This window comes from Lissotriton helveticus, chromosome 10, assembly GCF_964261635.1.
Source record: "Lissotriton helveticus chromosome 10, aLisHel1.1, whole genome shotgun sequence".
Lineage (NCBI taxonomy): Eukaryota > Metazoa > Chordata > Amphibia > Caudata > Salamandridae > Lissotriton > Lissotriton helveticus.
Window position 1 is genome coordinate 767,346,464 of NC_136071.1, and position 19,808 is coordinate 767,366,271.

Here is a 19,808-nt window from a genome sequence, read left to right on the forward strand (position 1 = left end):
TCTTTTAAAAACTGTCCAATATGTGTACGATTTGTAGTCATTGTAAATTGCTATTTCTTGTTTGTGAACTTCTTAATTGCTAAAGATAGATCATGTGCTCCCAGTCTCATAAGTTTGGGAGGAGTATTGACAGTACAAGAAATCTTCCCCTCTTGATATCTTGATAGAGGTTCATCAGGGACTACTTCACCCCTCCCCCTCTTTTAGGGAAAGAGCCGCCAAAGTGCAACACTAACAACAGTCAAGATGCTCATTTTAACATTGTTTTGGGAATAACTATTCACCAGTGTTTAGTTTAGTGATTCAAAATTAGGGCATGACTAATCCAAGACCAACATTCTCTTTACATATTGCTATAAAATGGCTTCTGTCATAAGCCATAAATCCACAAAACTCTGGAACATCATCTCTGGAGAAAAAAGGATGTTTTATGCATTGAATATGTGGGGCATTTTGGTGTGTAACGTATACATTTTTGGTTTATTTGCAGATATGGCTAACATGTACACCCTGCTTCGTTCCGTGTCAAACGGTTTACCTCATATGATTCAAGAACTCCAGAACCATATCCACGATGAGGGTCTTAGAGCAACAAGCAATCTTTCTCAGGAAAATGTAAGTATAGTTGCATAGTTCTGGGTAGCTTGTAGTATTGCCTTTGCAGTATCTTTAACAATTCTCCTAAGTCAAATTGTGTTGTTAAACATAAAGAATGGTGATTATTTTGCAAGGGATATGTAATTTTGCAAAGGTCTATATGTTTGTCACTACAAATTCCTCATGAAATGGTTCTAGTGAATCTGGGAAAACTTATGTTTGCGTAGGCCAGCGTATTATGACATCTCAGCAAAATAGTTATGGGAGCTTGGAGATTTCATACAAAGGAAGCATACGTTTTCAGAAAAGAAACTTAAGAGATTAATACAGTCAGAAGTGGAGGGAGAAATTGGTGGATAGGGAAGAAAGGAGAGAACCAATAAAAGATTCAGACAGAAGCAGTTGCCAGAATTTTAAGAAGGGTGAAAAAAGTGAGAGAGATTTTGAAACTATTTGAGATTCAGATACACAAGCGAAGGCTCAGAGGCTGACATAGGGTGAATCATTGTTAACAGTTGAGTACTGAAACAAAACTGGAATAGAAGCCAACGTTGGTTAGAAACTAAAAATTGTAAATAAGATAATACTCTAAAGAACTAGACTGCAGCAGCAAGTATGCTTTGGAAGGCTTGCTAAATCTGCTGCATTTGCGCACCTGTGAATCCTGTTACCATTTAAGTAGGAAAAACATCCTGTGTTAGCAAAATGAAAAATATCCCTTTGGCTATGGTAAAAACTTAGCAAATGAATGAAAAAACAAGCCCCTTCACATTCTCCTTCAAGAGAAGAAGGTTGGCTCGTTTAAATTCTGAAGACAGCAGTAATGCAAAGCAGGGGAAGGATAATGAAATGTAGGTGTTGTGGTGAGAGCACTATTGTCTTTTTTGGGCTGATAGTAAAATGTCTTGCTTGTTTGTTTTAAAGAGTGCTTAAAAAGTGAGGTATTCGATTGTTATTTTCTTCTGTGTGTCAAGAGAAGTGTGCTGAGTGTATCTGCTTGTAGAGTTCTAAAAAAGAGGTGTTTGAGCCTTTCTTAAACACAATGCGATTTTGATACATACTGAGCTCAGTATTTATAATTCAAGTTCCGAGTACCTTAACTGAAAAGGCTTTACCCCCGTTTTATAAAGTAAACTTTATTGAAGTTTTTTTTAACTTAACACGTATATAGCATCAGGGCACTGCGATCATAACGTGCATCATCGTCGACGCATGCCCTTTAAGGGTCTGAGGTGCCTCCCTTACCCACCTCCCCCACAGTTACAACGAAGAGGGTACCATGTCTGCCGGATCATGTGCTGTTTGGAGTGGCCTGAGCTGTAGTACATAGAACAGCTGCTAACTGGGTTGGGAGGAGAATGGGATGGTCAGGGGAGAGGGAGAGCTGTGTCTGGTGGATGTAGCAGTGCAGGGTATGTGGGGTGACTGTCAAAATGTTTTCAGTAGCGGCCTTCGGATGATGAGGTGAGGGGATCAAGAGGAGGAGGAGGAACCCTCTGGCAGTGTGATCAACTTTTCCAGGAGTCCATGTCATGCTGGGGCTAGTAAGCGACAGCATAGTCCTCGTTTCTAATCTCTGCGCAGTCACTTGGCCTTCACCTTGCCCCAGTGGACGAGGGCAGTCTGCCATTGCTTGCCGCGTAGGGGCACACTATTCTTGGAGTGTATTTTTCATGAATGTTTTGGAGCGTTTGTGGAAACTAAGGGCCCCCACCTCCCAGGAGTCCATGCCTACTACCTCTCTAATGGAAGAGATTGTACTAGTCGGTTCCGCCCAATGAGGGGCAAGTTTGGGGCAGTGCCAGAGAACATGTTTAAAGTCAGCATAGGGGATTTGTAGCAGGAGTACATTTTAAGGCATCCGGGGAAATTCTGTGCATCATGGGCGAGGAAGGGTAGTCTCTGTCTCAGATGTAACATTTTATTAATTTGAACCGTGCATTCTGGGAGACTTTCTAGGGTATTCGAGGATCCTAGACCATTCCTTATCTTGGAGAGCCTGTCTAGTCTCTGTTTCGAATATATTCCTGAGGTGTTCCACATGTGCGCAGGACTGGCTCGCTAAGGCCTTTTAGATCAAAGTTATAAGTCTCCGCCTTGAGCCTATAGTGTAGAGTGTTTGTGAACTGGTTAGTGACTCGCTTAGTCTCCCCATGAATCTTGAGGCCTCCCAGGCCTTGGCGAATCCGACCAAACGTGATGAATTGTCACCCCTGGACGGCTGCCATCTCGATCAGGTCCGCAAAAAGGAGGGGCTGACCATCATGTAACTGGTTCTCCAGTTTTTAAATCCTAGCCTGGTCGCAATGGCACAGTTCGCGTTTAGTCTGATGTTCTCACCCAATCAGGAGGCCTTGTAGAGATAGAGCTGCGGCATAAGAGGGGGGAGTCCCAGGTGATTTTATAGCTTTTTGTGAGGTACTTCAGGCCTGCATGCATTAGCCGTGGAGGTTTGACTGCCCGGTGAGTGCCAGGGCTGCCGGCAGCTGTTCCCGCTTAGGGAGGGGCCAAGGAGTCATCCAAGTGAGACTCGGATAGCCAGTGTGCTGGCCACTGGGGCTGCGCTGCCATATAATAGAGCTTGAAATTGGGACCCCCAGCTTTCAGTGGAAGCAGTAGTTTAAACAGGGCTGTCTGACGGCGCGATGTGTGCCAAATAAGCTTGCCCAGCATCTTGTCAAACTCTCGGAAAAAACATCAGGGAAGGTTAACCAAATAATACAAGAGGCGAGGGAGCATCACCATTGTGGAGACTGTGATTCGGCCCACAGGGAACAGCGGAGGCGAGGCGTTTCTAAAAGGACACTTGCGAACAAAGGGAGGTTACCGCCACCAAGAGCTTACCATCAAGAAGATCCCGTTTGTCATGGAAGATCCTAAACCAAAAATAGCAGAAGGATGAGGGCTCCCACTGCATATGGTGCCCCCTAGCAGCCGGTCCGTCTGTAGTACGTTTGGGGCCAGACTTAAAAGACATGATTTTTTCCAGCTAACTCAGAGGCTGGACAATTCAGTAAAGGGCGATTGGAGAACCCAGGGCGTCCTCCGCGAAGTCTCTGATGTAACACAATATGTCATCTGTGTTTAGTGAAATTGCATTAGTTCTGCTGAGCAGTGGGATGCCCCAATGGGATCCTGACCGCCACACATGACCTCTCATTTTGGTCGTAGTAGTCCGCTAATGTGCTGCAAATGCCTGGGTCTTCCAACATCCAGGGTTGTGTTTAAGTGGGTGACGGGAACACCTTCTGCCTAAAGTAAGGGTTAACAATAAAGGATTGTGATTAGAAACTGTCCTGCCCGTGTAGTCAGTGGCGGTGAAGGTGGAGCAGTGTTGTAGAGCACACTATCCTGTCCAGACGTACAAAAGGAGTTCTATCTAATGAAGTAATTAAGCGTCATTGTGGTTGTGACAAGATTGTAGGTTGTATGTCATTTCACCTTTCACTTTAAGCGTGCATGGTTTGAAGGGCATAGACTGGGAATAGAAGGACTAATGATGATCCCCGGGTTACAGAGCCGGCAGGCCAGGCATTAGTGGTCGTTTGGGCTCTTGGGGCAGGGGTCGTGAGTGAACAGTCCAACTCGGAAGTCTGAGGGACATGTACCCAGCATGCCAATACGGCGGAAAGGCACCGCAAGAAGTCAGTCTGGTTCTAGTTATGAGCATACATGCTACCCAATAAAAGGGGGGGTGCATTCAAGTGGGTTCTTTAACTAGTTTGCATATATGATTTTCAGCTTAGGTACTCCTTGGAATTCTGCAAACCATTGCTGCTCCCTTCCGAGAAAATATTTTCCACATTAGTTTTGCTGGATATTAATTTGAGGGATTACTTTTTTCTTCTGGAGAACTTTGCATCACTCATGACAAGCCACTGAGAGGATTTCTCCTTCAACAAAGCATGTTAGTTTGAAACGGTTCTTCACCTCATTGTGACCAGTGTGTTGATGGCTCCTCATGAAAAACCGAATGCCTCATACTCACTTGCAACAATACAGAATGTCCTTGAATCTGATTTGTTAGCCCCCGCTTAAGGATTAATAATATATCATAGAGTGGAAATGTAATTTCTATCTCAAGCTGAACATGTGCATAACATCGGACTCTTCCTATTATAATTTGGGAGTAACTATGAACTCGAATCAGACTTTTGACTTTGGTCTACAAAAAATTGGTACCTTCGTATAAGGATTTTGAAATTGTTGAAGATACATTCCTCACCTTGAATGTTTTATTTCACACCAGTAGTACAATGGTGTGCTTAGTATGAAAAATCCAGAGTGTACCGCTGTGTCTTGTTATGGAATCTATACTTGGACAATGGGATGTCCTTGGTTGCCACTCACTTACACAGGATTTCCAGTAACCTTGTGTACATGCTTGCCTTCATGGGTGTCTATTCAAAATATTAGGGATAGAGTAAGCGTTGTGATCCACTATTAGACTCCATTAACATCTTATGGTCGATTCCCTTCGCCCCTCACCATTCTCCTATTTTAATGGGTTAAGTCAATTTCAGGAGAACATAGATTGCATTACCTTTGTGTCATATGCTGAATATGAGGCTTTTTAGATAGGTTGTGGCAGAGACCTTTGTGGCGGATATGAAGTTTGGATTGGCAAGGGACATTTTGAGGAACTAAGGAGGGCAATTAACAGCAGTTCCTAGGGTGGTCGACCATGAAATTATAGTCTTTTCGAACATTACTTCTCCATCCATATCTGTTTAATCTATAATCAGCAATTTTGAAAACTAGAATCAGATCAAAGCTACCTGCTCATGTAATAATTAGATTTTTCAAGGAACATCCTTGTTTAGACCGCATTCTTATTCAACCCAAAAGAGTAATACTGAAAAGTATACAGCAATATGTGTAGTGGCCCCAATGCATTCATTTAATTCCTTTCTGACCTCCAAATTATTAAATGTTTTCTTCATACATTTTCAATAATCTAAAGAATTCCTTTATTGTACTTTCATATATTGTTTTTTTCTTCGGTGATAAAGTGAATTTTGCTGCTGGAATTTGGAAAAAACACTCATGCCCTACAAAAATGCCTCTTAAATAAGAATTTGCATCACAAGTAGATTATACGAACTCGAAATCCACGTTCTCTCACAAGAGCTCACATGGAATCACTCTTTTAATAGACTGTTTAGACTTAATTGCACAGGAGTCTCCCCATCTCAAAGATTCAGAGAATTATCACGTTAATAAAACTACCAGGCATTATTTGCCGTACCCCCACCTTACCTCGACAGTCTTGTCCTTCAGACATGAGGTAGGTGTACATATGCTTTTGCGGAAAGCTATTGGCAGTACAGCAGGATTCCAGTCTAGTAATGTCCGAATACTGCAAAAGTATTCTTAATCGAGCAATACCCACCGACAAAAATGTACGTGATCTCAGTTTCACAATGAAGCTGCCCCCCCAAACATATTCTAAGATTGAAGTTAAAAAAGAAATTGAAATTGATTCTACAGTACTAGGTTGCGTTTTACTAGGGATAACTTAACATAACGTGTATTTGTAAAGCACATATTCACCCAAGACTATCTTGGCGCTGAATAAGAGATGCTTATTGTTACCTAACTTAGTGATACTGATTTTATCAACCTCTGAAGGATCAAAGGCTGAGTGTACCCGCCCGGATTTGAACCTGTGCCCATGAGGTCGAACACAAGCCTCTTCAGCAGACTCATTAGTCCACTAAGCCACCAGGCCCGGTTCGAGGATAACATTGTATGGCCTGCCAGGTTTCCGGAATCATGTTAATGTAATTTTGGACCCATTAAAAAATTCCTTTAATGCCTTGTTTTTTGAAACTTTAAAAAGTGTTCTTGATCAACCGGATACAAGAAGAGTGCATGGTGAGACATTCTTCATCAAGAAAAGCTAGTGAATCCAGTAAGTAACTTAATTCTATAGCAACAAGCACAGAATGTGAAACCATTTTGTTTCTCAAAAACTGCACTACTCCATCATTTGTCTGAATGGTACTTCTTGATGGTTGTTGGTGTCTTCAGGAGCTGTGTGCCCTCCTCCCGTATGCATTGATCCTCAGCTGTCTACTGCATATCTTCTTGTATTTTCCCTCCAATTTAAAGTCATCAATCAAACCATGAATTCAAAGCAGGATTCTTGAGGTGTTCGCCAGTGGTAGCATCAGGAAAACATTTAGCAATCTTGGCATTAATGTAATTTTAACAGCAGTTATGCGATAGAACCTTGAACATATTTTGTGTACCATCTTTACAGTACAGTAGAACCTGATCTATCATTGGTCAGTAGTTAAGTAGGGGGGTTCAAATTATTGTGAGAGCTAAATGGATGACCATGTATGGGATTGTCTCTGATGTCCAGTGCAGCATGAATTCCTTACTTAGGCTCCGCACTGTTTCGCTAGAGGTATTCAGAGTAAGGACGTCTAAGTGGAGCAGGTCCCTCATGAATTGTCAAATACTGTCACCTCCAGCTCCCCTTTGGTGCCCCCAATTCTTATGATTTTCGAATGGGAGTGATTTTCGAGGTAAAACTAGTTGCTTTCCAGTTCAGTGTGTTGGGGCTTGTATTCTAGCCCACAGCTGGCCTTACTCCTCTGAACTGTCATCAACAATTATGTCCCGGTCACCAACTCTGCCTCCTAATTCAGAAACCACATCTTTAAGTTCGTTCCTGCGGGTAGATTTTTTTTTTTAACACAAATTTTGAGTTTTTTCAGGTGCATTTTTACAATCTTATAGCATTTCTTCCAACTAGATGGTTCTCATGAGTATGAGATTCATAATACATATGTAGCATGACACGGAATCTTTTACATAAGATATTCAAATAATAATGTACTTAATCATAATATTCAAACAAGACTAAAGTCCTGTACTTTTTTCATAATAATCATGCATTATAAATGTCGTGACTAAGACAAATATTTATTAACAACCCAATGCAATCCACTTACGCTAACCCGCCCTTGCAAACCCAACCCAACACAAGGACAAAACAAACCAAGCCAATTGCCGCCGTTTAGTGACTATCTTTTATCCTGGTAAAGGTACCGGTGGTAAATATATTCGAATGTGAAAGGGTGTAAGGGGATGGGGGCGACGTCAAGGGGATAAAGGGGAAGGAGGGCAGAGCCGCCCATCCATGCAGAGTGCATCTACCAACACCAAAGGCGTTATATAAAAGGGGATCTAGTATCCGCTCCACTATGCGTTTGTGGGGGTTGTGAGTCCACTGGGACGTCCTCCATATCTGTCCTAAACAGTTCTATCAAGTGAGCCCAGTCTAAGGATAATGGACATTACGTAATCCTCTGTATTCCTCTCTTTGTAGCACTTGCCTGTCTGTAGTGGCCCAATGGACGACCTCTTCCCTCCAGTGACCTATATGCGGTGGCATGCGAGATTTCACGCACTGTATAATCAGCCTTTTGGCAATCATCAGGGCTAAGCCTGCGAAGCGGCGCAGCAGCTTGGACTTTTTGGGGAGTGGGGGAAGGCCCAATAGACATGCTTCTACAGTGTCCCAGGAGGTGTGTTCTGTTATTAAATGTTTATATGATGAAAATATTCAACAAAAAAGTTAAAAATGAAAGCATCTTATGTGTAAAAAAGTAAAAAAATAATAAAAGAAATCAATGAAAAATAGCTTTTTCACGTTATCTGTGTATCCTATGGGATTTTATCAAATTATAAATTGAACTATGTCGAATATGTAAATTCAATGGCCATAGGGGAATCTCTCTTTAATTTGCTTACACTGTCCTCTCTTTTCCCTGGCCCAAAGTAAATCTAAGAGGGGGTCCCAATTTTTTGCTGGTGTGTTCTGTTAAGACAGACATATTCTGTATGATCTCACTCCAAAACTCATGCAATGCTGGGCAGTACCACAGCATATGAATAAAGTCCGCTTCTGGAGCGGGGCATCTGGAGCATGTCGGGGAGGCAGTAGTATACATTTTATGTAGCGTTTTGAGGTGAGGCAGGCTCTATGTACAATAAATAATTGTATTACTTTCAGCTGGCAATTACAAGATACCTTTCTAGGATGTTCTAATATCAGGGTCCATTCCTTATTTTCTAAGCCTCGTGACGGTACTGTTTGCCATTTCTGTCGGAGAGATCCCAACAGGACATTCAAATGTTTTCTCAGCCCACGGTACACCCACCGAACAAGGTGACGGCCATGCCCCATTATGTGAAGGGATTTCAATAGATGGAAGGTGGGAGGCTCTCTCTGGTTTACCAGCCAGTATTTGCGGATATAGTGTGTAATAGTGGCATAAGTAAGGAAAAGAGTGTCAGGTACTACATTGGTGCGTACAAACTCTTCATGTGGCATCAGGTTGCCATCTTGAAAAAATCCTCCAACTGTCTCGAGCCCTAGCTGTGCCCAAACACGGATTTGTGTCATTCTTATTAGTCCATGCATTGTGGGTAAGCCACAGAGTGGGATATTTTTGCATGTTTATGTGCCATTTTCCAGTAATGAAGCGCTATATGTAAAAGAAAGGAAGGGTTCCGCAGTTTGGCTGCCCCTGGGCACAGCAACGTCTGTAAGGTACCATGTCCTAGTTGGTCCACAGAGTACGCTATCTCAAATAGATTATGGCCCGCTAGCCAATACGCCAGTCATTGCAATTGCCCAGCAATGCAGTATGCTTTAAAATCGGGATCTCCCATCTCGCCTGCCGTGCTGGGAAGCCGCATCTTAGCTAGTGCCAGTCTGTGTCTACTCAAGCCCCAAAGTAACAAGATTAATAAGGTGTCTAGTGTTTTAAATATCCATGCTGGAAGAATAACCGGAAGATTAACAAACTGATAAAGGAGCCTGGGCAACATCACCATTTTGGATACCGCTAGGCGGCCCGCTACTGTGAGCGGTAAAGTATTCCAGAAGGAGATTTGGGACCGAAGGGAGTTGATGGTCCGGACTACATTTCCAGCTATTGTGTCAGCAGTGGTTCGGTATACATAGATCCCTAAATACTTAAAGGTTACTGGTTCTACTCTAAACCACAATTGACCAAATTTCAAGAAGGTGGCAGCATACGTATTATGAAAGGAATATGCTATCAGAGGCATTAAGGTGCAATCCCGATAGCTCACCGAATTGTGAAAACACATCTGCTACCCCATGCATGTCCACATCCAAATCCCGGAAATACAATAACATATCATCTGCGTAAAGCGACACAGAGTGAACTGCACCCAGTATGGGAATGCCGTAGGTTACCGTAGTCTGCCGGAGATATTGGGCTAGAGGCTCGAGCGCCCGGACAAACAGCAAAGGCGACGGGGGGGCAACCCTGTCACGTTCCTCTATAAATAGAATACGCTGGCGATACAATCGCTCCTGTTTTTGCACAGGCCATAGGAGTAGTATAGAGTAATTTTATCCAGTTTCAATATTCCGGAGGTAGGCCAAACTTGGTCAAGACCGCCAGCATATAAGACCAACTCAGGGTATCAAAGGCTTGGCGAATATCCAGGGATAGACACCCAGCTGCGGGTAGATTTGTTTAAAGATGTTAGCCAGGTAGTATTTGGTAATGGTAAAGGACCTGCACCTCTGTTGCCTTACACCTGTGAGACTAAGTAGGCCTTTGTTTCTTAGCCTTTGGCTTATATTTCACTGCCGAGTTGGGTCCACGTGTCCTTTACTGAGTGAGCTCTTTGATTTTTGCCCACTACTGTAACGTTTCTGCTTGGCCCTTTCTCAGTGCTGCAGGTGGAGTAGTTATCCAATTTATTCCACCAGTGGTTTACTTCAAAGTGTCACTTTTTGTTTCGGGCTTCTGGAAAGCACACTTCCATGTGGTGCTTTGAGCCTCCCCAAGGCCCCCTCGTTCCCCTTCCCCTTGGCCCTCCTCGGCTCAACTCTACTCCCTTCCCTCTGGCCCCCCTATGCACTCCCCCTTCCATTTGCCCACCTTCTCCCCCATCCCTCCATTGTGTTCTGGAGCTCTTTATTTTGACCTCAGTAGGTCTGTGCTCTCAGCTGCCTAGAGATGCAGGATGGCAACCACAGTTCTTCAACTCCCTATTGCAGTTTGTGGATCATTTCCATTTGGGCCACAACGTCTATAGTGTTGTACCTTGTTGGCAGAAAGCTTGCCTTCAACCTTCAGCGCTTCCTCAGGCAGTTGGGGCATAGTGGGATGCCTGCTTTGTTATGCCAGATGGGATGAAGGAAAGGTGCCCTACTCAGTGTTTGGCTAAGTCGCACCAGCACCATTGAGGCTGAATTAACAAGCATTTGCAATGCAATTGGTCTCGCATTTACGAGAGGTTAAGATATTGGCATTGTAAATGACAGTCTTTTATTTATGTTTAAAAACCAAAACATAAATAAAAGGCATTGTCGTTTACAATGCCAATAGCTCAAACTCGCATAAATGCAAGACCTATTGCATTGCAAATGCTTGTTGTGTTCTGTAATCGGTTGCGGTGTTCCAGCCTGCTGCCAGTGTCCCACGCCAGGGACACCGCAGAGGTGGGTGTTATGCCCCTGTAGGAAGTTCAGGGCTCTTGTGTGCAGACCATTCCTTCCGTGCACGTTAATCTGTCGGCATCCAGGCAGCGAGTGATGTACGACGTGGAGGGTAAAGGTTGGCAGCCTTAGCAGGGGCACTATGGGGAGCCGAGCCACGGACACGCGCAGGAAATGCAGAGAGACCCAGCGCGTGATTTCTGTCTGCAGCGTTTGCAAACAGAGGCGAGAGCTTCATTTCCGCTTCTGAAAGCAGCCGCTCCCCGGGAGCAAGCATGGCTTCGGGGTGCAAGCACTTCATAAACCGCGCCTCTTTCATATCTTTCCTGCTTTCTGTCTGCGCTGCAATAAGGATTCGGAGCTTATGGGGAGATGAAAATCACAAGATGGAGAACGGATAGCACGTGCCCTAACTCCCTCCGCTGCTTGCTGCTTTCCGGGGTCGGTTGCCCACCCTCCCCAGACCATAAACCGGGTCCCGAGGTGCTTGAATACAAAAGTGAACCTCTCAAGCACTGTGGCTGCTTGAAAGCGAACCCTTCAAGCGATGTTGGCTGGTCCCCCTGGTGGAAGAGTGAACCGCATCAGAGTGTGCCGACAGAGACGCAAGCTGGCGGGACACAGTGAGCAGGCCGTGGTCCGCCTGCAGTCGCCCTGATGCTGCTGCCTAACAAGGGCAAAAATAACAGTTGATGGACAGAATGTAGAACAATGTCATACATTCACCCCAGTACAGAGATCTGGGCCTAAATCCATCGTTTTCTGCACTCCAAACCACCCCAGTTCAGACATGGCCATATGCTAATCAGCCTAGACCCTATGCCTCATGGGAACAGTCCAGCCCGAACTGCCAAGCCATGTCTTTCCTGGACCGGAATCAAGCATCCTAGGACCGGTTTCTGGCTATCAGCCGTCTTCAGCCAGGATAGCTTGACTCTAGTGGTGTGGAGAGCACGGGACTCACGTCTGAGCATACGATCCCACTCGGGGTGACAAATGCAAAAATAACAGTTGATTGACAGAATGTAGAACAATGACATACATTCACCCCAGTACAGAGATTTGGGCCTAAATCCATCGTTTTTCTGCACTCCACACCACCCCAGTTCAGACATGGCTATATGCAAATCAGCCTTGACCCTGTGCCTCATGGGAACAGTCCAGCCCGAACTGCCAAGCCATGTCTTTCCTGGACCGGAATCAAGCATCCTAGGACCGGTTTAAGGCTATCAGCTGTCTTCAGCCAGGATAGCTTGACTCCAGTGGTGTGGAGAGCATGGGACTCACGTCTGAGCATACCCATACCACTTGGGGTGACAAATGCAAAAATAACAGTTGATGGACAGAATGTAGAACAATGTCATACATTCACCCCAGTACAAAGATCTGGGCCTAAATCCATTGTTTTTCTGCACTCCACACCACCCCAGTTCAGACATGGCCATATGCAAATCAGCCTTGACCCTGTGCCTCATGGGAACAGTCCAGCCCGAACTGCCAAGCCATGTCTTTCCTGGACCGGAATCAAGCATCCTAGGACCGGTTTCTGGCTATCAGCCGTCTTCAGCCATGATAGCTTGACTCCAGTGGTGTGGAGAGCATGGGACTCGCGTCTGAGCATACCCATCCCACTCGGGGTGACAAATGCAAAAATAACAGTTGATGGACAACATGTAGACAATGTCATACATTCACCCCAGTACAGAGATCTTGCTCACTTTGCCACTGGATTCAAGCAAGCCTGGCTGAAGACGGCTGAAATGCCAGAAACCGGTCCTAGGAAGCTTATTTCGGGTCCAGGGAAGGCATGGCTTGGTAGTTCGGGCTGGACTGTTCCCATGAGGCACAGGGTCAGACTGATTTGCATATGGCCATGTCTGAACTAGGGTGGCAGAGTGGCTAAAGAACGGTGATGGATTAAACCCAGATCTGTTGACTGGGTGTGAGTGTTAGATTGGTTCAGATGCTCCGTCCATCACCACCCCCTTTTGTACCCCCTGCCTAACAAGGGAGCATAGTTTCAGAAAGGCCAGGTGCCTGGAGTTCAGCAGCGGGTCCTGCGCTCCATCCCCTGGTGAGAAGTGCCTGAAGCACATCGGAGGACGCCAGCGGAGGCGATTAGTGTCCCGCATAGGGCAAAGCAGCACATCATGGGCCACAAGGCAACATCAAGTCTATCTGTTAGGCTTGCATTCATACCTGCAGGAAGAACCGATCCCTTGCTACAAAGCAGAAGCGTGGACATCGCTTGTCACGACCTGCTCCTGCAAGGAGGTAAAACGAAATTGCTCTTTGGGCCGCTCCATCTGTTGTGTGCGAGGGAGGCAAGTGAACGCGTGCCTTGCGCGCGCTGTGTTCAAACGCCACAAGCCGTATGCGCACATTGCCTGTCCGGGCTCGCTGGGATGGCCAGAGAAGAGCGTGCACCTTTGGCGTCCGGGCGCACTGGGGAATGGTGATGGGACGTGTTAGAGAATCCTAGCCACGAACTGGGACTTGGCAGGGGATGACTGCTGCACCACCATGCCAAAAAACTATAGACAAGGAAGAGGCAGAGGCGGGTCTGAGTGGACTGTGGAGATTGTGGAGCTGCTGGCTGCCAACGGAGCAACAACTGAGGTAAGTGCCCAACCAGGAGCATGTGGGGGATGAGCTAAGGACAGGGTTTTTACAAGCGGCTAAACGGAATGCTTCTAGCGAGCTAGAACGTGCAGGGTGGGGTAGGGGAGCAAGGGAAATGAAACGCGCACACAAGTAACAAGGAATGCTACATAGATAAGAGGCTGGGATCTAACGCCGTCGTACGTGTTCACAAACGCATTCACAATTGAAATCCTTTGTGCTCTTGCACATGTCCTGTCTCCCTTTCGAGGCAAGTCGACAACAAAGACCTAAAAAGCACCACTGTCTTGTGTTTCTTGCATGGCCCGTTGTAGTTTTCCCTATGAATAGAGTAATTGTGCACGTTGTAGGCCTCATTTTCTTTTGCACACGTTACTATATAAGCACATTTGCTTTGTGCCACTTTGTACTTTCACACGGAACCTACATATGTTTTCACGTTCTGTTCTTTTCCTGGGCTTTGGTCTGAAAACTCTAGACAAGGTCAAACAACAATGCCCCTGGTTATTCTCTCTGGTCAGACACTAGCACCTAGACGTAACACAAGAACGCAGCTGTTTGTGTGCACACACGTTTTGTCATGACTGAGCACAAGAGTTTGAGAAAACACACTTAGCGAGGGTGCTGAGATAAGTTTGCTTCGTCATCTGATGTGCAGAACGTCCATCTGTGTATGCTAAGGTACAGGGTCCGCCACAAATCCCAGAGATCTTTGATATGTAATCATTTAGCTTCAGTAGAAGAAGAAGGTGGGTGAGTTTTAGGCTTAATCTCCCTTATAACATGACAGAGCATTTTATAGTATGTGGTTCATTAGACATCCTAATGGAATTTTTGATATGCATTCGTTTTGTAATTGTGGCTCGAATACTGCATTTTAGAGCATGATAGTTTAAAAAAATATTCCAAACTTCCTTTGTGTCTCTTGTTTATATTATTGTGGACGAGTACATGTGAGAAAGCGAAAGGGTGTGTTCTGTTACTGTGATCCCTGAGAGGGTCAAGCGGGTTGTTTCTGGGGTGCCAACTCACTTGTTTCTCTGGTAAGGTTAGGAGAGCAAGTGAGGTACTATAGCTAGTTGGACTCTGCCTCATAGGTACTGAGGTAGTATGGTGACTCACTCTAATTTCCAGTGTTCTATGGTAACAAGCATAGTTCTGTTCCTGAGCACAATCCCTGCAACACTGCGTTTAATGTCATCAAAGTTCTCATAAAACCTGATAGCTATTTTCACTTTTGCTTATTACCCTGATTTTTCATACCTGCAGATAAACCCCATTTAAATAAATTTTTTGGGTTTATATAGACGTTCGCTATTTGGTTAAAATCGCTTGGTGAAGGTTACTGTAAATGCGTATTAGATCTCAAGAGATTTGATATTGCCCTTAATTTGCATATGCACAATGTAACTTAAAATATGTACTACTCCAAACTAGGTGTAGGAAATTGCTATCCCCGCATCTTAAACAGTGGCACAGCTAGAGCTTTGATTTAGATAGTCAATGTATTTAAAGATTTATTTATTTTTTTATGCCTCATTATTTGTAGGTCTATTTTCCATATGTTCATTATGTTCACTGAGTGTGCCACTTGATAACCTTTTCCAAAGAGCTGTTCAAAATCTCTTTGGTTATATGGAACAACGAGGGCACTGCATAGATATGGACATTTAGCCCTACTGTGAATCCTTACTAAACGGGTAGGCTTGGTAAAGGAAAAAAAGCACAAGGCAAATGTTCCGTTTGAAACTTTGGACACACTGAAAAGTGGGGTATTTTGCTCGTCAAGAAAGTTCTAGCCGCTGCTTCAGCAAAGTTTTGCTAAATGGGGATAAGGATAATAAATGAATGGAATAGATTTTGCACTAACTTTTCTTGCTGTTGGGCTTTATGGATTTCGCAGGCCTCTAATGCCCTGGATAATGATTTATTTCCAACACGACTTTTGCAATTCTTTCTTATTATTAGCGCAATGTGGGCTTCTTCTAGGATTGATGTTTTTTTAGCTTCTAGATACATTTTATCATCAGTTTCTACATGTGAACTCCACTATGCTTTATTGACTGTATTGTAATTGTATTTATATTGCGCTTACTACCACTGATGAGGTGTCAAAGCGCTTTTTGGCGAGTAGCACGCTACACCGGAACCCAAAAAGGAATAATGGTGGGTTAGTGTAGGGAAATGTTAATTTGAGCAGTGGACATGTGAGCCTGTTAGTTGGATTGAATAGGATAATGGAGGGATAGAAGAAAGAAGATTCTAGAAAGTGTTATTTGGGAGATCATAATAAGACGAGGCTTGGGATGAGTAAAAGTAGAGATGTTGGAGGGGGAGTCTCTAGAACGGGATTAGAGGAATCATAGTAGTAAAATGAGGTATGGATGCATGAGGGATGAATTTAGAAAGGGTTGCTTGGGAGATCTTAGAAGCAAAATAAGGTTTTGAGTGAGCCAAGGAGGGGCAAGAGTTGAGAAAGCTTTATTTTGCAGATCCTAATAGTAGTATGAGGTTTGTGATGAGTCGGAGACTGCATTAGCACTTTTCATCTTTTGAAAACAGTGCTTGACATCTATTCCATGCATTAGTAACATAAATGTTTTAAAACTACTCTACTAATTTAAGGTCATACCTTACATTTCAGTTTAATTTATTACTTACCTTGAATAAACGTTTGAATATAAGCTACATTTAAACTTACAGCATACATTGTATTGTTTCTGAAGGCACTGCTGTTATTTCATTGAATATGTTCTATCTTGTTCAAACTTGAAATTAGTTTTCAGCCGTTTCCTGTGCATAAGCTGCAAAAAATTCAGTATTTTGTTTGAAAGGAAGTATTCTAAAACCATGCTGTACATTATTGCTTGACCTACCAGGCATGACCCTAAGGGAAATTTACTCTTTTCACAGTATTAACCTGCCAGATAGTGATATTCTTGGGTAGAAAATCATGACTGTAATTACTGTTTTATTGTGCAAACCAGATTCTTATTGAAACATTATCTTAACCTCTAGGGGACAATCATTTCCAGATCTGTTTTTATTTCTGAATCCTAAAATTAATATTTTGCTTGTAAATCCGTATGCCACTTGTTTGCGAAATCAGTGTTTTTACACGGTTTGGGAAAGCAGAATTTTCTGTATCTATACATTTTAAGAATTGTAAGTGTCTTCAAATTAAGGCACCTTTAATGTTGTTGTGGCTAGTTGGTAGGCTTACTATCACTTTGGGTAGCCTGTTCAAAATGTTGCCTTAATAAACCTATACTCATCAGCGTTGTCTCTTTTGTTTTTCAGATGCCAACTCTATTTGTAGAGTCTGTTCTGGAAGTGCATAGTAAATTTGTTCAACTTGTCAACACTGTTTTAAACGGTGACCAACACTTTATGAGTGCGCTGGACAAGGTATAGTCCGCATTAACCATGCATGATGATAAAAGTGAATGTGTGTGTAATAAATGGCATTAATCTCTTATATAGATGTTCTATAGACTTTCTACCTTCATCGTATTAAAAGCAAAATCCCTGGAAGTTGTACGAAGCAGTATTTATGTTTTTTAAGGCTACAGACACATATGAGAAGGATTTTTGAGTCAATGTAACACAGAGTTTCTAAAAGACATGACAAGACTATTACTTAAAACAAGAAAGATGCTAGGAGTGAATGGGAGATGTATCTCTATCATAATTGTCTGGTTTAAAGTTAGGTCTGCTAGCAGGCATCCCTTTGTCGTCCCAAAAGGTTCTTGTATTTCAGTTTCTTTCAGTTTTTGAGTTCACTGAATCTAAGTGACAGTTTCACAGAGCAACCTGCCGTATCTCTCTGCCACGTGGGTAAAATAGCAGATGTTTGTTGTGATTTGTGTACAAATACAGATGAGTTGAAATCACACTAACTCCATTTTACATGCTATTTATTTTCAAACAGTTACTGCTTTCCGAAGTTGGGGATTGTACCGCGTTTTCGCAGCTGGGTTAAAATACTATATACAAACCCGGCTGTTTGTGTGCGAATGGATCAAACCAGATCGGCTGAGGTGTTTTGGGGGCGTTGCACGCGACAGGGGGTGCCCACTGTCGCTGCTGCTGTTTGCTCTGGCCATTGAGCCTATGGCAATATGGGCAAGACAGGAACTGGGCCGCTGGAGCATACAAATTTGGCAGAGTACGCATCTTATCTCACTCTATGCGAACGATGCACTGTTTTATGTTACATCCCCGCATGAAGCAATACCACACCTTCTGAGGCTGATGGATAGGTTCTCGACTTACTTAGGACTGCGCATAAATAGACGTAAATCCTTGGCGTTGCCTCTAGCAGGACTGCGAGATAGGGAAGCGAAGGACCTGCATTATCTGGAATTGAAATGGGAGACGTGTCACTTTAGATATCTAGGGGTGCTGGTGGCTCATGTCGACGCTAGGCTGCTTCAGCTGAACATGAGCAGGGTGGTGGAGTCGTTGGGGCACTCTGTAGTGTTCTGGAATACGCTGCTGCTGTCCTTAATTTGAAAGAATGGCGGTGGCAAAGATGGTGATGCTGTCGAGCTGTCTATATGCTTTGCAGAACGCACTGTGCCCGATTCCTATGAAAGTGTTTCGACAACTGAATTCGCTTCTGGTGACCCTGCTTTGGGCAGGAAGTGTTGTAGGGTTGCACTGCAGTTGCTCCAGAAACTGTATGAGAAGGGTGGTCTTGGAGTACCCAGATTTGATCTTTACTATTATGCGGGGCACCTTCAGTAAGCGGTGCAATGGTTTGATGAGGGCAACCATTGGGAAAGTGTTTGTTAGCTGGGCAAGTGCAGTCCGAGGATCTCCCAACGCTCTTGATGTAGGGTGCGGGGGTTAGCGCCGAGGTGCCATATATTGTTAGACAAACTGCCTATATTTGGCAGAAAATTGTGGAACGAGTGCTGGGGCGGCCTACCTTCCACCCAGAATTATCAGTTTGGCAGTTGGTCCCTGTGCGCTGGATGGCGTAAAACATGTCTTTCCAGGCATGGACCAAGGGCGGTTGCAGGGTGTTGGCTGATCTATATATAAATGATACCTACCTTACATTTGAGCAGGCATGTGAAGGGTTCGGTTTGGGACAGGCGCAATATCTACAATATGCTGGTCTAATGGAAGTGAAAAGAGAAAGAGAGAGAAGCCTATAGAATCATATATTCAAAATAAATTTGTACAAATTTCAGAAAAACATTAAAATTTATTACATATTAGGAAAAATGTATAAAAGAACAATTGCGCTCAAGACAGAATGTTGGTATACAGAAAACAAACAGATCATGGACCAAACAAGTGGCTTAACAAAAAAACATTACATGTAAAAAGAAACCGCACAAACAGAAAATAGTGTGCCCTTCAAACAAATTATGGCCACAAAAAGCGTCGACGGCGTTTCGACCGCTGTATTAATGTACGGTCATCATCAGGACTTGAATTTGCTTGAGCGTTACACAGCTGTTGATTAAAATCAGAGGAACGACCAACAATGATGGATGGCTGTCAAGTCAATTCCAACTTAGAAACAAAATCCAAATTGGATACCACGCATCTCTGGGTTTTAGTCAAATCAATAATGGATATTCAAAATCCACTCGGTTCTGCGCCCCATAAATTGGCGATATTGATGTCTTCAGCCGGACAGTGTTACTCCGTCCACGCCTCGAGGATAACTTATCCTCGTGGCGTTACTCCGTCCACGCCACGAGGATAACTTATCCTCGTGGCGTGGACTCTTTTGGTCTCTTTTTCTTTTCACTTTTTTAATTTTATATAATAAGTTGCAAAATTCCTGTGACTTCTCTACCTGAACCTTCTGTTGGGTATATCAATTGTCTGTCCCTGGTTCAGGGTTGTTGGACTGCCCCTGTATTTTTTCAATGGTCTAATGGGAGTGGCCAAGATGACCTGGCCCACATATCCGGGGATGCCCCGTACCACTGGACATTTTTATTAACGTGTGGAGGAGGGCGTTGTTTCTTGGCTTTGTTGTATAAAGCTAAGAGGGCGGACTCTGGGTATTTGGCGTTTAGGGCATGGGATGTTTGGAATGAAGATTTGCAGGCACCATTTCTGG

At 43.9% G+C, this 19,808-nt stretch overlaps 1 protein-coding gene across 1 annotated transcript in view; it reads left to right on the forward strand.

Annotated features, from left to right (window-relative positions):
• CUL2 (cullin 2) overlaps positions 1-19,808 on the forward strand; it is a 517,464-nt gene that overhangs the window by 232,606 nt on the left and 265,050 nt on the right. Inside the window, exons 10-11 of the mRNA XM_078663320.1 lie at positions 491-615; positions 17,021-17,128. Of these exons, the coding sequence (XP_078519446.1) occupies positions 491-615; positions 17,021-17,128 (233 nt within the window). The remainder of the gene's footprint in view (positions 1-490; positions 616-17,020; positions 17,129-19,808) is intronic.